General features: G+C 39.4%; 4 protein-coding genes across 5 annotated transcripts; 2 read left to right on the forward strand and 2 right to left on the reverse strand.

Moving 5' to 3' along the window:
- The first annotated feature begins 29 nt into the window (after positions 1–29).
- LOC105689453 lies at positions 30–13,255 on the forward strand. Of its 2 annotated transcripts, none has more exons than XM_012406473.3 (12): positions 30–3,047; positions 4,182–6,058; positions 6,172–6,326; positions 10,377–10,922; positions 10,998–11,095; positions 11,191–11,293; positions 11,368–11,719; positions 11,791–11,904; positions 11,969–12,130; positions 12,200–12,394; positions 12,454–12,770; positions 12,863–13,255. In XM_012406473.3, the coding sequence occupies exons 1-12, from the start codon at positions 2,664–2,666 to the stop codon at positions 13,072–13,074; spliced, it is 4,515 nt and encodes a 1,504-aa protein (XP_012261896.2). In that variant the 5' UTR covers positions 30–2,663; the 3' UTR covers positions 13,075–13,255. The 2 variants fall into 2 exon arrangements, with proteins under 2 accessions (XP_012261896.2, XP_012261897.2); XM_012406474.3 differs by having other exon boundaries at positions 11,371–11,719.
- A 132-nt stretch (positions 13,256–13,387) lies between these two features.
- Positions 13,388–15,445, reverse strand: LOC105689337 (transmembrane emp24 domain-containing protein 5). Its single transcript, XM_012406253.3, has 4 exons — positions 15,005–15,445; positions 14,560–14,756; positions 14,242–14,308; positions 13,388–14,109 (listed from the first exon to the last, which is right to left on the reverse strand). Exons 1-4 carry the CDS (start codon positions 15,194–15,196, stop codon positions 13,879–13,881), a joined length of 687 nt encoding a protein of 228 aa, XP_012261676.1. The 5' UTR covers positions 15,197–15,445; the 3' UTR covers positions 13,388–13,878.
- A 1,203-nt stretch (positions 15,446–16,648) lies between these two features.
- On the reverse strand, positions 16,649–18,526 carry LOC105689447 (FAU ubiquitin-like and ribosomal protein S30). The gene is given in 6 exon segments (XM_012406465.2): positions 16,649–16,850; positions 16,852–16,869; positions 16,993–17,048; positions 17,312–17,447; positions 17,795–17,881; positions 18,388–18,526. Coding segments are annotated over 5 exon segments (411 nt in total). The 5' UTR covers positions 17,873–17,881; positions 18,388–18,526; the 3' UTR covers positions 16,649–16,727.
- Positions 18,527–18,676: 150 nt separating this feature from the next.
- On the forward strand, positions 18,677–20,424 carry LOC105689446 (dehydrodolichyl diphosphate synthase complex subunit nus1). Its single transcript, XM_012406463.3, has 4 exons — positions 18,677–18,992; positions 19,101–19,223; positions 19,320–19,569; positions 19,653–20,424. The coding sequence occupies exons 1-4, from the start codon at positions 18,677–18,679 to the stop codon at positions 19,741–19,743; spliced, it is 780 nt and encodes a 259-aa protein (XP_012261886.1). The 3' UTR covers positions 19,744–20,424.
- Positions 20,425–20,650: the final 226 nt, after the last annotated feature.

Raw genomic sequence — 20,650 nt, forward strand, 5'->3', positions numbered from 1 at the left:
CCCCTTTCGTTTGATAATTCTTTCTGTTGCCCTGAAAAATTTACCTTATTTTCACACAATTCTTCGTTCACTTTTCTTTCAATAAGCCTTTGCAGGCCTGTTTTTTTTTTTGGTATCTTCATAGCTCAAGATAGCAAAGATCTTGTACTATTGATTGTTCTTCATTTTCTTCACCTACAAATTCTATAAAAGTAGAAAAATGGGCGTCTGCATGCGGGTTGTTTGAAATATTCACACACATGTACCCGCGTACGCACAGGTATTACAAATTTTGACAATCCGCCAACGAACTCAATGATTTTATACAATAATGGTAAGATGAATAATAATGCAAAGATTTTGCGTTCGAGTTTACCGTTATAATTATACCAGTTTTATATTGCATACCCTACGTATTCGTCGTCACGTAGCTACACGTAGACTCAACGAGTTGTATATTCTGTAATTTTTCTTTTATTATCGCTAGTCACGCAGGTCAAAAATGTGCTGAGAATCAAATCCGATAGGTAGGTATGCAATACACACACCCATAGGTATACTTGATAACGTAGGACGAAAAAAAGTCGTCCACCAGAAATCAAGATTCTACAAAGTGTAATAATATCTAACTAGTTTGTTAAAACTAAGGTGTACGGAGTTGGTGCAGCCTCAATTATTTTTATTCATTTTGAATTTTTTGTCTCTTCGTCGGTCGGGTATGACAACAACGAGACACGCAGCAGAAATCGGAGACGTGAAGAGATAACGTTGCTTTTCGAAAGATAGAAAAAAAAAAAAAAAAAATGAACCGAACAAAAAACGAAATGAAAGAACAGTTTTGCTGATGGAATTATATTCGTGAAAAAAAAATTTGCAGTTGTAAAGGAAAAAATAAACGACAAATAAAGAAGGAAGGAAGAAGAAGAAAAGGAGGTTGTTAAAAAGAACGCGCAAAGCTGACAACTCAACTTCGTACTTTTACATCGGCTGCCGCTGCTCACCTGCGCAGGAATGTGAGAATTCTTCGCTTTCTGACGCACCACTTTCATACTTATTCCGAAGATTGCCGAAGTTGTTCCGTACGAACGAACTGTGTCGAAGTTTGGCATGTTCGGTTACCTGATGAGGCGAAGAAGGCAGAAATTGCCGAGGACAACAACACGCGAGTCGCGCGTCGCGCACTTTTCTATAATCTGCAGTGAATATCCTGCATGGAAGTACCGCAGACCTAGCCGCGCGTGGTCCTCGTCTATTTATTTATTTATTTTTTTTGTTACATTCCTTTTTATCCCCATTTCAATTACGTTCGTATTCCCAGGTGTGACAAATCGACGTCGCGCGGTACTTGCGATTCAACAAAATACTCAAGAATCAAAAATTGTTCAATTTAATACCGATGAACCGATAAATACGTAACTATAATTTCGAGTCTGTCACGTTTCTCCGATCTATCCCGCCTCTGATATGAATAAATTTTACAAAAAAGTGCAGTGTTGAAAATTGATCCGTTCTGTGTGAGAAAATAATAGAAAGAAAATAATAATCGTGCTTTCAAAAATCGATTCGAAATATCAAAACTTATATTATAACCTGTACAAACGTGCCTTTAATTAATTCACTGCGATAAAATTCCTAATTGACTCACGTGTGCAAACATTTTTTTTTTTTTTTTCTATACCGTGACAAGAAATTGTGTCATCATTTTGTTATTTTTTTTCATTATTTTTTCCTCCGAGCTTTACTCAACGTTCCGAGAAACATTCTCTCGCGATCGCAGTCGCAGAATTCCTGCCGTTGCGATACTATTAAAATTATATTGTGTGCGAGATGAAATTCCGATGTGTGTTAATTATTACTATACACTTAACAGTTTAGCAAAGTATAATTGAAAGAAAGATCGTTCGAGTCAACCGATCGACTGACAGTGAAATTCGTCAGTGCCATTTGAGGAAAAACAAAAATACAAGTGCCATCAAAAGCTGGAGTACAAAAAAAAAAAAAAAAAACACACGTCGCCTATGTCCTGTAACCAAATAGAAGAAATCAAAAACCGAACAAAGATTTATAAACAAACAACATTTGACATTTTATTAATAATAACAAGTGTTTCAGCGCCGAGCTGCATAGTATTATATGTTGAAGTAAGTGATGAGGTAAATATTAACCGCGAACGGTTTGTAACGGATGCGACACGGTGATAACGGTCGAAGTGATGACGTTTCTTATCTGACAATATGTAAGACACAAAAAAAAAAAAACGAAGAAGAAGAAGTCGATGGGTTTATCGCATCAATACGCGTAAACGTCGTACCTTTTTTGATAATTATTCTCTATCGATAGGTTCTCGAAAGAGCACACTCAACGGGATAATCAGAGCCGAGGGGAATGACTGGAAAAATGACGATGACGTTCTGAAAATACTATTAGTGTTTATTGTCGGTGACACGAGTGATGTGCAGGTCACGTAGTTAACGGAAACACGAGAGTAAAGAGAAGAGGAACGGTTGTTTTTCCATGAGATCGCGGGCGTGTAATTCGAAATTGACTAACCGCCAAAGTACAATATTTGCTCTTACGTTGAAACGATGTTTCTTCATTGTTGAGTTGTATCTGTTTATATTGTTTTTTTATTGCGATAGTTTTGTACCCTCGGAGTGTTATGCTTCTTCCGCTGATTGTGAGCCATGCAGAGTTGTAGTTCAGAGGAACCGCGTACCGAAGCAGTTGCTAATCGTAGCTTCCTTCATTCCAATCTTACAATAAGATCGAATGCCGCTTCTGCCGGCGCCGTTGCAGCAACTAAATCAAAAAATAATGCCGCCAACAATTGTCAGGACAAAATTGTTTACGCGACGTTAGATTGTTTGGCGCTAAAAAGGACGAGATTACCGCTGCAACTGGTCCCCCCGCCTGATCACCACCACGACGACGACGACGACGACGACGACGTTGATCGTCGCATCGACGATGATAACGTTCCTTCCAATAAGACTGACAACAAGAATGATCAGGAGGATAAAAAGTCGAACAACTCCAAGAGGACTTCGTCGAGACGCCCCAGCTTCAAGGTGAAATTCTTTCCGACCTTTTTTTACTTTTATTTTTTCAATGAACTTTTCAGGCATAAAAACCGCGCGTGCGGTTTCCTTTTCCGCAAACCTCGCCTTCTTCTATACGCTATCATATCATTCGTCTCCAGATCTAAGCCATGCGCCCATCGACTGGTTTTTCCTTCATGCCTTCACTCCTCCTCCTTTATTCGTCAATTATTATTATTATTATTATTATTATTATTATTATTATTATTATTATTATTATTATTATTATTATTTTATTTTTGTATCTATCTGATCGACCCTGATCGTGAGTGCGATTCATGTGAACTTCAAACGCGCCGTAATCTCCTCTACAATAACGAATTATAAAACAGGTATCTGATGTGCCGTAGTCACATCGTGTGTACACAGGTGTTGATATATATATGTTTTTTTTTTTTTGTAAATGACGACGGCGATTACACATCGGTCTTTACTTTGGTATATATTCATTCACCTCGTGCATAACATGCTTGATCGTGTGAGGGGCGTTTAATTTTGAAGCACTCCAAACCGTGATCAGAAAGCGATCGCTGTAAAGAGAGAAAGATGTTGGAAATAAAATTGAAAGCGAGGGGAGCGAATGGGTGCCACGAAATACGGATATCCTGGATATATGTCGTTTCTGCCCTGAAGATTAATAACGATATATACGAACCGAACTTTCTTCGATGAAAATTATCATTATTTCACGGATAAAGTGTGTAGCCGACTTTGAGATCGACGCACCGACGCGGTGTTCTGCTTTTTCGAAATGATATTAGCATATCGGCGTTAGAGATTTTGAAATTTTGGAAATTAGGTTACCTCAAAAAATGCCGATCCCTCTTCTACTGTGATCAATAAACAAATCACCGAGCAATGACCCGGAAAATTTCGATCCCACAAAACCAACGAATTTTTATACGCTGTAAAAGCGGAAGGTCGTCGTCTGCGGTATTCTATTTCAAAGAAATAATTTTCATGGAAAAAATTTTCCATAAATCTCACGCAATGCACCGGTGAAAAACTAAACTAGCGCAAGGGATCATCTGTAACCTTATGTATGTTTTTCTCTGTGACCCACTAGATGAGAATTCTAAGTCTATATGTTATGTCGTTTACCAGATTCGACCAGGTTCGAGTCTACATTGGAAGCAACGTCACAAGGTGACCTCGTTAGCTGCAACAGGTGGAAAAATGCCTCAACAGCATGAAAATACTCAGAAAGAAAGTGCAATCGGTAGCAAACAGAGTTTAAACCAGCAGCAACAAATGAAAAATGGGATAACAAATATACTGCCATATTTACACAACCAAAACGTGCCAAAACTCCTTCCGGAATTAATCGAGGAACTACACAACAGACAGCACGGTCGGGTGTTGAAAAACACGGTGGAGGAAAAGGGAGAGATTTTGAAAAAACGCGATGAAAATAACGGAGCGAATAAAGATAGGAACGATAACACGACGAACATAATCAAAGAAAGGGAATTATCCGAATCTGAAGTGATAAAATATTCTAGAAAGTTTTCGAAAGAGGAATCGGCGGACGATAAAAATTTCGATGAATTAGACGAGAATAACGAGGAAACTGGTTATGCTACTGTAAAGTTACCCAAAATTAACCCACTAATGGGTAAAACTAACAAGTTATTAATTTCTCCCGAAGAAATACTGACCGCGAACGTGAACTTGAAAAAAATCAGTTTGAAGAATTCGAAAATCAGGAGCCTTTCCAGAGGGGATCTGAAGAACATCACCATATCCGAACCGACCAATTTCGTGCATTTGGTGTCCGCGACGATACCAAAATTCGTAAAAAACGACGAGAATTCGTCCGCCCTTAATCGGGATTCGAGACACGCCTCTCTTCCCCACCTTTACGCCGAGTTGGGGGAAAATTTGAAGAATTTAAAAAATGGCGAACGGAACAACGTCGAAAATCGGAAATACGTTCCCATGAGTCCGGTCAGTCCAAGACCCGATCCGGACGTCCTTTCGAGCGTCAAGTCAAAAACCGAGTTTTTCGATCGTTTCAGGCGCGATTCGCACCAGACGAAAAAAGAGCCTCTCAGACGTCCGCGCGTCAACGGAGTAGAGGTGGTTGCCGAAAGGGCCGTGAAAGTGTCTCCCCAGCCGAAAATTGAGGAAGATACGAACCCCGAGGTGGTGAAATCTACGGACAAGAACGAGGTCGTAGTTGATGAAAATGACGATAACGAGGACGATAAGATTTACGAGTGCATGGCCGATTTACCGTCAAAACCGTTGCCGAATTCGAGTTTTCTTTGGAGCAAACAACGGAGAACGAAAGTCCCCGATACGAAACCTCCGGAGCTGCGGTCAACGCTTCGGAGCGAGTGCGGCGAAAAAAACGATTCGCAAAAATCGAGCGTAGAGTCGATCGAATTTACGGAAGTCCGGAAAACCGATAACTCCACGATCGAGGATGACGACGATTACGAGGAGTGCGACGAGTACGATCACGTGGGACCGGCAAAACTCGCCGTCGACTCGCCCCCTCCGGATCAGGACGACGATTACGATCACGTGGAAACGACGACGCCCTTGACAACGTCTTCGGAAAAGGTCGACCCCGAAGACGACGTCTACGACGACGTGATGCCGCCGAACACCTACGCCTCAATCGGTGCGAACAGCGCCGAGTATTCTCCCTTCGTAGGTAAATCGGAAACCGCTCACCCGAGCGATAAGTTTTCGGAGACGGAAGAGGTGAAACTCCGTCACTCGAATTTGGAAACTAAAAAGGCGTACGCGATGGTCGAGTGCAACAACTATTCGAGTCTGGAAGAAATGGCGGCAGACGGGGACGCTTACGATGACGTAGGACTGCCCAGCCAGGAAAGAATAAACAGTTTGTACGGGGGAACCCTGGTGGGTTTCGGGTCGCCAACCAGGGAGGAATCCGAATGGGAGGATCTCGATGAAACGCCGCCACCAGCCCCGCTGCCGTTGCCGTTGCCTCAGAGGAATGGAATCAGGTAAAAAATCCGTATAAGTTTCATTTTTTTTTCTCCGAAGCGCCGCAATCTGCGAAAAGAAATCATGATTCGATTACGCTTTATTCCATTCAATTTGAGAAAATCATTTTCAGCGCCAAATCCGTTGGGGATTTCCAGTCGAGCACACCTTCGAAAAAAAAGTTTGCCCACAAGTGGTCGCACAAGGTACGAAGACAGCGTTCGAAAGCGTCGCGGGAAAATTCCGCCAGATCTTCGAAGCGGAATACTCATGACCACACCTCGGCCGGTGAGCAAAAATCTTCTACAGTAAACCGTATAATCGCAATGTTTAAAACACGGCACAGGGGATCGCCTCATTGCGACTGAAACACTGGCTCGCAATCAGCCTATGACCCGAGCTATACGAAGTGCTTCGACCTTCTTTTTATTTTCAACTTCGACCCATTGATCTGCACACTTCACCTTATAGTCCCTGAAAATCCTGAACTATACACTTTACGATTCTTCATTTTTATCAACAATTCCCGGCGCATCCAAACGCTTCGGTTTGGGGTCGATCATTCCGGACTGGAATTCGACGATGCATGATACCCATTGGAATGACATTTTTCATGGTATAATGAGATGAAATCGTACGCAATTACAGTTTCAACCGATCGTATGTAGGCGGTACGAGGTATCGCGATTGGGTGTTAGTTAGTCACTTGCTTTTACTAATTATCTTCCATAGTTTTTTTTTTTTTTCTTTTTTCTTTTTTCATGTGCATGTTCATTCACACCACATACGCAATGCACTTTTTATCGTTAGCTATATACACGACGCGCATACCTATGCAGATGGATAGATACATAGATAGATATATATATATATACGTATACATAGACTTTGTGATATATCAGCATAATAAAGCACTATTCTGTACTCTATCTCTCGGTAGTATGTTACCATTATACATCCATCCCATTCCATATATCATATGCTCTCCGCATGTTATTACACCATATAATCTTATCTAATCCAATCTAATTTCTGCAGATGAATAATTAACTCTTTACATTATTCTTTGAGATTTGCATGAATTCGATGTACATCATTCGGTGGTATTCCGTGTGTTATGCGGGTGTCATATACATATGCATGCTGTAACGTGTGATATATTTTTATAAAAAAAACACTCCGTACTCCGTAAGGATATTATAACGGTGGCGGAATTGAGAAATTTGAAAATTCAACGTTGAAGAATAATCATTATTTTAGAAACCTTGGAAAGCTGCATCAACGATATATTTATATTCTCGCGTCATGATTCGAATTATACAATGATCGTTGACGCGCGATTTTCTTCACGTATACGTCGCGAGTATGTGAATATGTTTATTCGCGCTACGAGCCCGCGATTTTTCGATCTTTGGAGAATCGCCGGTCATTAATATGGAGCATTCTATTTCGCATGGTGAAAATGCGATTTGAATATCATTACGATCCGTACCACCTGGCCCGTAAAACGAAGGTGTACGTACAGAGGTCTGTTAGATCCGCGATATAGATATCCCGTTAAAAACTGATAATTGTGAAAGTGATCTGTGCCCAAGTCACGTAGTACGTGTTACATGTACATACATACAAATAAGTAAAAGTTTTTTCTTATTACTATACGCGTCACGCGGTGCTATCAGAATCGATATATATTCGACCGTGACCTGCACTTCTACTACTGGGGATTACCTGCGCCGACTTTGGATTATCGAATTCTATACATCCCGCTCAATGTAATAGCTTTTATTTACAAGTACACATAGCTGATCAAGCCATTGTTAATTACACAACAAAGCTGCGATGCTCGAAGTTGGCTAACCGCGTCCACTTGCAATTAGTCTAAAGAAACGACGCGATAATTTGCTGTAATGTTTTGTCGCGTTTCCATCTTTACGATTACTTTTCTCTTGTCTTTTTTTTTTTCTTTTTTTTTTTTTTTTTTTTTTGTTTTCCTACACGTAACGCGTGAGTGGCAGAATTTCGAAACGGTTCTAACAAAATGGAAAAATTAGATGAAATAATGATCGTCTCTATTTGGTTTGCAAGTGTTTCGATGCAGGAGAAAATCTTTGGAATAAATCAAGCGACGAGTTACGAGATGGTATAAAGTTGCAAGTTTACACGATGTGAACCCCCGTCGCGCCCATATAACGATGACTATATCTAACGACTGTTTGTGAATTAATTTCGATAATTTAATTCAAGACGCGTGGGACTCGACGCATCCCGCTGTACGTCTACCATATCGCGCATGGTCGCGTTTGTGCGTTCATCTGAGACAATTGAGTATTTTTTTCAAGATTAAGAATAAGATGCTAATTGACCGTATGGATTAATATGATAATTTAGTGCACGGTTCTTCGCGCGTTATTATTAAAGCGTAATGAACAATTATTAACACGAGAGGAATAATTATAAATGTGTAGTGAAATTTACTCGGGGGATTTAGGGATTAGAAATGAAGAGGTCTCCGGCATTTTATCCTCGTTATATTCCAGTTAATCAGTTCTTGAACAAAACAACTACGCTTTCAACACTTTCACTGACAACGAGTAATTCACGTAAGGTATGCTCTAATTATAATCGAACACGCCTCGATTCAAATGACTTGGAATTATTTTATTGTTGCGCTGTGACTTGGGGGAGAATTATCCCATGAATTTCTCCTTGAATTTTTCAAACTTTCCGCCGGTTCCGTTCCTCGACATTAGCATTGCGTTCTGGCGTTACTTTGAAAAAAAACCAAGTGTGCCAAGAGGAATGTTGATTGTTGGCTCAGAAATTGCAAAAATCTAAAGGGATACGCTCTTCTCGTTTCTGGGTCAAAAGTCAATATTTTTTTGTTGTTTTTCTTTCAAGGATTTCGATGCATTTTAAAATGTTTTTAGCTCAAGAATCCGAATTCGTTCTTTAAATTGATCTATCTTTCGAAAGGATCGAGTTAACGCCAAAAAATGTCGATTTCTTATCCAAGGTTTGTTTGCTGTTGCTTACAGAAACGCGACTCTTGACAAAACGGGTTGCAAAAATCCGGCGTGTATTTTATTTTTTTTTCTCCGTTAAAACAAGATTCCGTTTTGCGGCAGGCGTTTACGCATAGCATAGCACACCGCGGCACAAGGCAGTAAAAATCGGCTTCCATGAACTGAACATCCAGCAGATAAAGAGACAAGGTGAAAGCGTTTCTCAGTCGTTTCTGAGCCTCCGAAGCAAGGCGTTGCGATCACTTGTTGTTTGCACCGGTTGTGTTGCGGCCGTAGAAACCCATAAAATAATTCTCTAATTCACAGTATTAAATTAATTGTGAAAAAACATACGTATATATTCCAGTCGCGTCTCACGAAGGGATATGGTATATGAGGACAAGGTTGAATAAGGCGGCATCGATGAGAGGGAAAAAAAAAGAGAAGAATGATAGGAGAATAATGTTGAAAAACAAAACCGTCGTGCAGGTATATAGAGAAGCTCGATGAGTTTCAAATTCTAATCATACATGTTTCACAATATGAGGGAAAGTTTGAGAACTTTGTCGCGGAGGCCTAACACACAGGGTAAGTAACAGCACGATGATGATTGTGATGAATTATTTAGAATTTGGGCAAAGATATAGTGTTTGTTAACTCGATAATCGTCGATTTATTTTGACGCGGCATTGCGACGTCTTGAATAAGGAGAAAAGACACGATGAGATCACGCGGTAACCTTGAGATTCGTTTTAAGTCGCTGTCAGCCTTGGAACCGGATCGATCTTACTCTTTGGTTCGACGGAGAAGAAATCCTTCGATAATGATCGACAGGATATTTCGGTGGACAAGGATCAACCGAAAAATCATCTTCAATCTGGCACGGTACACTTAAGGCTTATGGTTTCGAACGATGAACTGAAAGAGGTGCAAGAGTTATCCTGTTACGTTACTGATCAAGGTCCTAATAAGAGATATCGTTATTTATGACACTACCAGTCACGTGGCTTCTATTAGACACCCAAAGTTCCCACCAACTTCCTAGTAGCCCTCGCTTTTGAACGTTGTGAATAATTTATAAACATTTGGATCGAACGGAAACCTGTTCGAACAAATTCCAGGCTAATCAGGTATCCAAAATTTGACTTTCAACCATCAACTGCATTTGGAATATTCAACACTAATATGGTGCTGTCCCTTTAATTTCCCACTTGATATACTGCCGTATACTGCTGTGTCTGATACATATATTAGCACTATACATATACTTCTCAACAGCGTTTTCTAATTTCCAATATTCGATATACATGTATGTATTTTTTTTCATTTTATTCAGATTCAGGGTCTGACAACAGCAACTATGAATCTCTGTACTCTTCTCACCCGGATGACTTTAGCTCGGATTCTGAAGTAGAAAAAGAAAATGCCTCGTCTGGTAAGGATGAGATTTATTCCGAGGCACCTTCTCGTCCTACACCACCTCCTCCGAGGGAGGCGAGCCTCACCCAGACTTTGGGTAGAAAAATGAAATTATTGCGCCGTACTTGGAGTCTGACTAAAGGGAGCTTGGGCAGGATTCGCAGAAAAATTCCTGGGGAAAATGAACCCATTTACCAAGAGGCGATACCAAGAGATCCTCACAGTATGGCTAATAACGTCGTAACTAACTCAGGGGATAATAAAAAATACTTTAGCTTCAAGAAACATTTCCGTAAGAGTGTTACTGGCCTGTCAACATTCTACTTGGATAATAATGAAAACAAGTTCACTGCCAATTATGTCGATGAAGACGAGAGACCTTATAGCAATGGCAATTGGTCGAGCGGGGAATTGAAGAATTGGCAAGATGACGATTCTATACAGTCTCAGAACAGTAACGCAGGTTTGTCCGAATACAGATTTATGCTTGAGCGTATCGCATATGCTTATGTCTTTGACATGCTTCATTACATTGTAGACCGCTGTAATCTTCTTGCCGAAGAACCTCTGTACCAATTTTATGCCGCTGCAGCAGCCAGGGTTGCTTTTGAGTCAGATTCCGATGGCTACGAAGAGGTGAAGATCTTTACTTTAACGTAGCCTGAATACGATACAGCTGTTTTGGTGAAAAGCAGTTTATAATAGGCTGAATTTGACTTTGATCTTTACAGGTGAGAGATCTTATTCCAACTCAAGCAGCAACAGACCTTGCAAAACCTGGACACAGAACTTTATGGTGTCAAACACCTCAAGTGGTGAATAATGGTCTCCATGGTGAGTAGCTTATTACTCATAAAATGATTCTAATTCGAAAAGCAAAGGTAATCGGTGATATCGTTCAATTGTAGTAGGATTAGCAGCTGAGGAGCGCAAACTACAAGAAGCAAAATTTGAAATCCTAACTTCAGAGGCGTCATACCTGAGCTCATTACGGGTTTTAGAAGAAGAATTTGTAAAGAACTTTGAGGCCAATACTGGAATTTTAACTCCATCTGAGAAGGAAAAACTCTTCGGAGGTGTTCCTGGTATACGAAAAGCTTCTGAAAGATTGCTAGCCGACCTTGAAATCGTCTGGACCGAAGACCCCATGCTGCATGGTCTACCAGATGTCTTACTGAAACATGCTAGAACGTCACGCAACGTTTACGTACAATACTGTTCTAACCAAGTCAGCATCGATACTACTTTGAAAGAATTGAGGTAAGGAAAGATTCGGGAAATTACTAAATAATTGAAGATTATAATTCATTTCAAAATCAACATCTTTTCAGAGGAAGAAAAGGATCAAAATTCCTCGAAGTTTTATCTACCATTGAAGCACATCCTGCATGTCACAGTTTGTCGCTGCACTCATTTTTGATGTTACCGATGCAGAGAGTCACGAGGTATGATATTTATGTCGATAACGCCTGGTAAAAATTGAAGATGAATAACTATCTCATATTTCAGACTACCCTTATTGGCTGACGCAGTGTTGACTAAATTATTATCTGAGCATCCCGAGCGTTCTTCCTGGGAAAATGTTTTGGCAAGTCTGAGTAGCGTCGTAGCAGAATGCAACGAAGGAGCTAGAGCAGCTGGAAGACAAGTGGAAATGGAGGCATTGGCGAGGTGATCATAAGGCGAAATTTGTATTCGAATGAAGATTAGACACAGGCATTGACCATATTTGGGTTTTAGAAAATTGGAGTACGCGTCCAAAATTACACCAATAACACTAAGAGGTCGACATTTAATTAGAAGTGGACGGGTCGTGCAAATATTGCCAAAAACAGATGCAGACTATAAGCTCACTTTTGGGAAAAGACTAAACAAGACGCCGCTGTATCTCTTTCTGCTAACAGACTACGTTCTAGTAACGAAACCGAAAATAAGGTTGGTAACTAATATCTGGATTTATAAAATCCAATACTCAATTTCATTGATTTCATTAGCTCCATTGACGAGAACTACACAGTTATCGATACCTGTAAGAGAAATTTGATAACGATGGAAGCGGTTCCCGATGATTCACCTTGGGTGGGACGGCATGCAATGATTTTAACATTGCTAGAAAATCACATGGGTCGTGAAGTTGAGTTCATTCTGACCTGTGACAGTGACACGGAGCTCATGCGATGGTTGGATGTTATAACTCCACCAAGATCTAGTCATATTGGTGAAACACTCTATGAAAGTTGGGATTGCCCTCAGGTAATGGCGCTTTATTCCTATGCACCTGTACAACCGGACGAGCTCGCTTTACATCCTGGTAAGCTTGGATTTGATTTCTTGGCGATGAAAGTTGGTAATCTAATGATATTTCATGACGTTCGTTCAAACTATGGAATTTTTTTCTTGAAGGAGATGTTATAAACGTTCTACGGAAAATGACAGATGGTTGGAATCATGGAGAAAAACTCTTAGATGGAGAACAAGGCTGGTTTCCGGCAAATTATACAAAAGAAGTGGGTTCTGAACATGTCCGTGCAAGAAATCTCAAGCAGAGACATCGTCTTTTGGCGGTGACAGGAAATATTCTACGAAAAAGGGGTAAAAGTAACGTCATATACTGACACAAAGGCACAGTAAATAAATTCCATGTAAATAATTCAGACTCGACTGGATACGTAAAGCAATCGCACATCTGAAATAGTGCTATTTATCGAGGGAGGTCATGATCCAGTGCTCAAATATTGTTAAATTGAAAAATTTGTTACACTGTAAATACTATAATAATATTTATTGTACTATGTACCGCATTCGTATCATTTCTATTAAAGACAAATCCAAGAGCTTTCAAGAAAACCTTGTTAGCACCTCACAGTTTTTGGCTATACTCATTCTATAAAGAAGGAAAATGCCATGGATTCAAATGAATGAAGATTATTTATAGGTAAAAAAATTATGTGAAAGTTTATTCATCATATCTTTTGAAAATTGTAGACATAGAGCAGACTCTCAGTTTAATCATCTCATTTATAAATATAGATTGTATACAGTCGATGAAGCTTAGGCCTAAAAGGAATGCAATAATACATTTGCACGAGGAATGACAAAAAATATCAATCTACATTCTGTGATTGGGTGTGGTTAATATTTAATATGTTGGAGGGTTAAGACGATAACTTAGCCGGGCATGTGTTACAGAATACTAATTGTCCAAAGTTGACCGTTGCAAAAGCCGCAACAAGATTTGTAAGGTAATAATGGGCATAATTCAGTCAAACGCATAAGAAAAGTTTGGCACAATCGAGGATTCGGTGACAATAAAGTTGAGCAGGAAGTACAAATCGCTTCCACGCATTTTTTCTCAAGTATTTTAACTTGCTGCAAAATATCATTACTCGATCGCTATTCTCAATGGAATCTTTTTGCGTTTATATCCTTACTCTAGAATATCCGGATGGTTTGACTTCAAACAGTCTTCTCACAAAGTAAACCTGCAGCGTGGTAGTTGCTGTTATTACTAATAATTGTATGATAGACCAATTTTGAACATACGAATTATTGTCTAATAACAAATTTATATCTCTCGCTTCTCGACTTCGGCTCAAATGCTGTATTTGGAGCATTTCGTTGATATTTTTCTCAACTCCAACAATCGTTGTCTGAAAAAATATGAGATTCGGTGAAATAGACCGATGCTAACCGGGCTTTGTGAATTTCTTGCAAGCTGGTTCAAACGTCATACTGAAAAATATCAGTCTACTAAATTTCCTTAACTTTCAAATTATACTTACAGTGAAATTCTGAACGGAGAGATTCAGTTCCGCGAGCTCCATTGTGAATTTATCCCACTGATCATATCTGTCAATAACGATACAATGAAATCATCAAACAGAAGTTAACTAACTGGTCAGCAAACAATCTTCTTGATCATCAAATAGATTTCAATGGATTGAAATAGATTTTCTCACCAAACTCAAAGTACATTGAGAAAATATATAGCCAATCAAAATGGTTGATCGCAAGTGAAACTTTACTGGTTGCTGTATTAAAGGATATAGCTCAATTTTTTACGGGAGATGAGAGCGCAATTAATATTATCGCCAACTTACCTAATCACAGTTAGGTAAAGATTAACCAATTTTGAGGCAAATCTAGAGAACTGATTATCTATGCAGACACTGTAATAGCCTCCAGTAACGGATTGATCCTGATAATCAGCGCTCATTCTCCATTGGTAAGGATAGACTATTTGCCCACTGGGATTTCGAACTGCAAAACCTGCCATTCCGTCTCCACCTCGCAATACCTGTTTAGAAGAATTACTTCCCCAAATCAGCTCGGTACATGAATAATTGAGAAAATATAGTTAGCGGTATTTGGTGATATAGTTTTCTGTGATACGTAATACAATAATGCATTGGTGATCAGGTTTGCGGAGGGTGAAAACATTATTCCATATGGTGAGAAGAGAAACAATCAGAGTAGTCGATCATCAATTGAATTGCAACATATGTTAGTTTGACAGGTACGAATCATAATTTGTGTATCTCGCACCTGAAAGCTGACATAAAAAGTTGCTCCAGGGTTGACGTATTGAAAGTAGCAGTCTTCCTTGCCGGGATCTATGTGCACTTTATAATCCATAGCAACAGCCGGAAGAGTCTCATACCAAGGTTGGGTGGAAGGTTGCGATTGTACGAGTCCCAAAAGGGCTCCGAAAATGAGTATTTCCACAATAAAACGCATCAGGATTGTATATTTAACAAGAACGAGAACTAAAGTCCATCTCCAAAATTTCTACTAACAAGAACAACTTTACCTATCCCCACTCCGAATAACTAATGTAATTGCTTTCGCCGGAGCAGCACGATACAGTAACATTTTTATTCTCATATACGAAAAAGAACCGCTATCTGGTCAACTGTAGAGATTCTCAAGCCAGTACACGGTTTCACACACAACAAATCACAGGACACGCACTCATACATAAAGGTAATTTTCCATCTCCACTACACGACGGAGATATCCTCGTCTTTTCTGAGCAGGCGCGGTAACGTATTATGAATTGGCGCGCTCATAATTTGACATAGCGGATATTGTTGACAAATAAGAAAACTCACGCTACTCCATATAAGCTCTCGCGCTCGCGGCTTTATAAAAAAAAAATGTTCATCCCAAATCAAAATATTAATGCTCGATAATTTATTTGCATCTGGGGCAGTTCGAACGTGCGAACGAATCGTAACGAGTCGAATCGGATGGTCTCGGCTGCCATGCGGTACCTGGTTCCGTTGCAGAAAAATAATGAATGAAATCATAACTCACCATTTTCCGTCAAGTAGGAAAAGCAAAGATCCGGAAGCATTCGTATACATCGAGTATGAACTTCAAATCAACTGCAGAAGTTGTAGCAGGAATTCGAAAATTATTTACACTAGAGCCACTCACTTTGTTTTGTCACATCACCATTTTCAACTTGTTTGAATGAAGCCACTTATACGCACAGATGAGACAGAAGTCTACAATCAATTGTTGAGCTGATTGTTACATGTCTTATGATCCAATATTACAACGTATGGTTGAAGTAGCTACGCGTTGACTGAAGATTAGAGCAACAAGTTCCGTGGAGACGAAGCTGACAATTCGAAGTTCGACGAGGAAATGGCGCCGCTGCATCAGCGTTCGGTAACCGAACCACTGCAGTTTTATTCGAGCCAATCAGAGGCTGCGTAAAGGACTTCCTGTGACCCCTATCCTCTTTGCTGTGAACCAAGCTCGTTTGCACGTATTTGTTAATACAACGCACTCCTATTGTTTAGCTGTGTTTGATTTTTGGTCATTCATGCGACTTATCATTTCGTATCAATTAATTAGGGTCTTTTAGATAATTTTTTCACACAGGAGCTTGTAAGAATATCGGGCGATCAAGTAATGGCCTTATAAAGAATGTAAGATCAGTCGCCGGAAAAAACGAATAAATTGATCATTTCGAGTATTCTTTTAATCCGTCCGGTCGATAACTGTAAGAAATATCCGTACACCGAACCCTCTCAACCCCGCTGGTTGTCTTCGGTAAGCAATTATCACAGGAGCTTTAGTATACCCGTAAATCAGGATTGGATTTTCGGTAATGGAATAGAATTTATTTCATGTATTAGTAATTGATATTAATGGTAGTAATAATAATTAAGCCAGGTCTCTGCGAGACGTATTTGTATTATCAGTATTTTGCTAGTTACATGGTATTACAGATACGCAGCGCACCTTCGTTGACAGATTATAACTTTTTACGAGTTGGGGTTGGCGTTCGGTCCACGACGACGACCGAAGGTTTGAACGACATTAATGAATCGTCGGTTGTACTGAATTCGCCTCTTCGCACGACCAGTCTTCTTCTTTTTCTTCTCTTGCTTCTCGACCTAAAACACCCAGCAGACTATGTATCGCAAAAGAATTCCCAACCACCATTCGATTCTCACTACGGATACAACGATTTTGTTATTCGTCTTAGAGATCTGTAAATTTCTAATCATTTAAAGTACCTTGGGGGTTTGTCCTTTCACTTTTCCAGCACGAGCGAGGGATCCGTGGACCTTACCTGATGAAAAAATGGTAAAATTTAGTCAAGAAAAGCTTTTCAGACTTCATGAATTAACAAGATTTGTTCGTTGTAATAATTTGTCGCTAATTCATGAAAGACTAGAGCCACTAATAAGCTGTAGACTCACTTTAAACCGCGTGATAGTTAATTTTGCATTATTGCTCGTTCCATCAGACCTCTGGACAGTCTAACAGGTTATCATTTTAATGCAATTTGAAAAAGAAACTAATCTAAATGTTAAAAATCAAAAATAAACCCACCTCCGAGCATCGGTACCGTCAGGTCAAGAGAGAAGGATGTGAGCTCGGCAACAGCAAAATCATCGGTGAGTGGAGCTCCTCCGCAGGAAAGGCTAAGTTCTGAAGCATCGACATTTTCAAGGGCTGCGATTTGGGCCTTAAGTTACAAAAAGTTGTTATTACTATCCACAATGAGGTACGAACATAATATTTGTTACAGCTTAGTTATAATTGTTCCATGTCTTCGTATAGCCCACAATCAAATCACAATTCTGGACTCCCTGAGGCATGAAATTATTTATCTAGCATTATTGCTCGTTCCGACCACAACAGAATTAATTGTTGTCAGGTTATCATTATAATGCATACAGGAATTGTGAAAAAAAGAAGAATTCGTATTAGATGTCATGAAATGAGCTACGTCGAATTGTGTTTATCGACTTTGACCTTCTAGCTACGCAGAAAAGATCCTGAGAATCAACAATGATCGATGAAATATGATACCTTTATTTGGGCAACAGTTTCATCCCCGTTGCAATCAAGGATGTGGGACTGCTGTCCACGAATGTGTAACTGCATCATAGCGATGATCTGAAACAGAATAAAGAGAAAACTGTCAGTTTTAAATCATACAAGTTTGGCAGATAATCGAGTGAACCACGCCGAACAACACGTGTGGATAAAAACGTTAAAATCGTCATCGAAATCACCAGGCAAGCGATCAGCTTTCAGAGGTCGCACGTTTATTTACACCGTGTAATAGAATAACCCGAATTAATCTCCGCGATTTCGTACACGAGGCGCATAATATTGAAGAGATAGTCGGAATACTCACCTCCACTTGATCGGTCACGACGTAAAGAAAGAAAACGGAACCTCCATTTGTACCGGAAGTACGCACGAATCAAATGACTAATTTTTTACGAATTATGGTATTGTTTTGAGTAATTGATGACCGGCCCATGGAATATCGAAAAGATAATTTCACCCATAAAAAATGTATCGGATTCAGCAATGTACTTAAAAATATTTGATTTCATGTACGCGAAAATTAATTTATTAGCTAAATGATTAGGAAGTAAAAACGGTGTGCAAACCTTCTAACGTTGACTACCGTTGACCTAGGGAAAAGTTATAAGTTGAAAGACCGAATCTAGGGAAACCGTTCCTGTAACCAGCTCCGACCAACGACCACTGATCGACTGACGTGTGGTTAGGCAGCTGATCGGTGTTCCGGTAATAGTGGAACGACAAAATAATCGAGCATCACAATGATGCACCCGTGACGAGTGTCGTCTGCCCCGGAACGCCCGTGATACAATAACAGTTAAATTTACCGATTCTTTATTATGCTGTTTAAAATAATTTGTGTTAAAACGGGACAATATGTTAATAAATATTTACCGCGTGGTTCTTGCGCTGCTGCACATAGCCTATTCTATTATAATAACCTTCCGTCGAGTGTGGGCCGATTTACGAAGGAACTTCATCGCCGCCTTTGAACTCTTCGAATCGTTGAAAAATGCGAAGACGGAAACGGAGGTCATAGTTCACAGTGTCAAAAGGATAGAACGAAGTAAACTTCCAAAGCATCTTGTTCTTATTCTCGGACACGAACGAGCATCTTTTCAAGATATCGTCCGGGTTATTGGGTGGTGCGCAACTGCCGGCATACCTTGCGTCAGTTTCTACGATCACAATGGTAAAATTTCACCTCTAATTTATTCTTTTAGTCTCACTTTTTGTTTATAGGCTTGTAAAAGAATCTCGAAGAAGATTTTCAATTCCAAACCCTTCATTTTATCTCCAGGTCTCCTCAGGAAAAGCGAGAATGAAGCTAGGAAAGTATTGTCCGAATCAAAGCCGGAGCTAGTCGATTATGTGAACTGGAATTCAGACTGTCCAGTAAAGGCAGTTCGAAACGGAATCAATGGTAAGCTGAACATTTGCTTCCAGAATCTCTGTCCGTTCAGATTTTGACCCAATATTGAGTTTGATTTGATTCCTGAAATTTCTATATTTTGTTTAGGAGTGAAGCACAAAATACAAGTGCAGTTACTATCTTATATGGATGGAAAGCGAGAGGTGGCTTTGCTGGCTCAGTCTCTTGGAAAAGGAGTAATTGCAGGAGCCCTGAAAGTAGAAGAAATTGGGCCAGAGTTGCTTGAAAATAAGTTGAGACTGGGAATGCTGCCTGATCCTGATCTTGCTATTGTTTGTGGTAAAACTTGCAGTACTTATGGCCTTCTTCCATGGCATATAAGAACTACCGAATTCCTGTGAGTTTGCAAAATTATTTTGTCCCTTACTTAGCTGATGTACTCGTAACTTCCTTATTACCGAATAAATTCATTCATTACAGACAACTGGATACGCATCACAATTTACGAGTCGTGGATTTTGTGAGTCTGTTGGAGGAGTACACTAAGTGTGAACAGCGTTATGGAAAGTGATGAGTGCGCTTAGATTCTAGAGTGCAAAATACGAATGAAAAAATTATCCAGGCCTATCAGGTTTTTGTATGAAAGCACGAGACCCAGACCCTCAACCGAACTAATCATTATGACAAAAGACTGAGTTGGGATAGTGATTTATCAAGGGATGGGAATATAACACCTGTTTTTATGTAAATATATGCGGCCATTATTCTTTCAATCTATTTTATTTTCAAAGAATGCTAGAACCTTGTTTCTAGATATACGAACAGGGAATAAGGACTTCTGTTAAATTGTAAATAAAACGATATAGCGCAACTCTGAGTGACACAGATGTAGTTAGGGTCGTGGTCAGTGATACCTGTCATTATTTTTTCTTTTTATTTTCTTCTTCCCAATCATAGTTCCAGAAAGATAACATATGGTGACAAGAGTAGTATTTATGTACCCAAGATATACACCATCGTTTTGTGGAAAAAAACGATCGCCAGATAATTATATTAGGTAAATTAAGAAGGGGTGAATTGAATATTTATCTAACTTGTAAATATAAATAGTTCAATTGATGTTTATTAAGCCACCAGGATGTAAATGTTAGAATTTTACATAACAATAATGAGATGTAGAATGCACGGGTATTCTACGGTACTTTTGTCAATGATATTAATTAAATCTTATTTTGAAAAAATGAAAAAAAAATATCAAGCTGCTCCAGGACCGAAATATTCGTGAAATATTTGTCCGGTTGCATTTATCACAATTCTTCGGGTGACAATGAATCGGTGTATATACATTTATATACAACATATATAAAAATACATAGGTGTGTATAATTGAAAAATCAAGATGATGAATGTACGCACTGTGTAATTTAGAATGGGACATAATCACCCATGAAACTATTCCAATAAACTGTGGTATTTCA

The sequence above is a fragment of the Athalia rosae genome, chromosome 2 (genome assembly GCF_917208135.1).
Source record: "Athalia rosae chromosome 2, iyAthRosa1.1, whole genome shotgun sequence".
In the NCBI taxonomy this organism is placed as follows: domain Eukaryota; kingdom Metazoa; phylum Arthropoda; class Insecta; order Hymenoptera; family Athaliidae; genus Athalia; species Athalia rosae.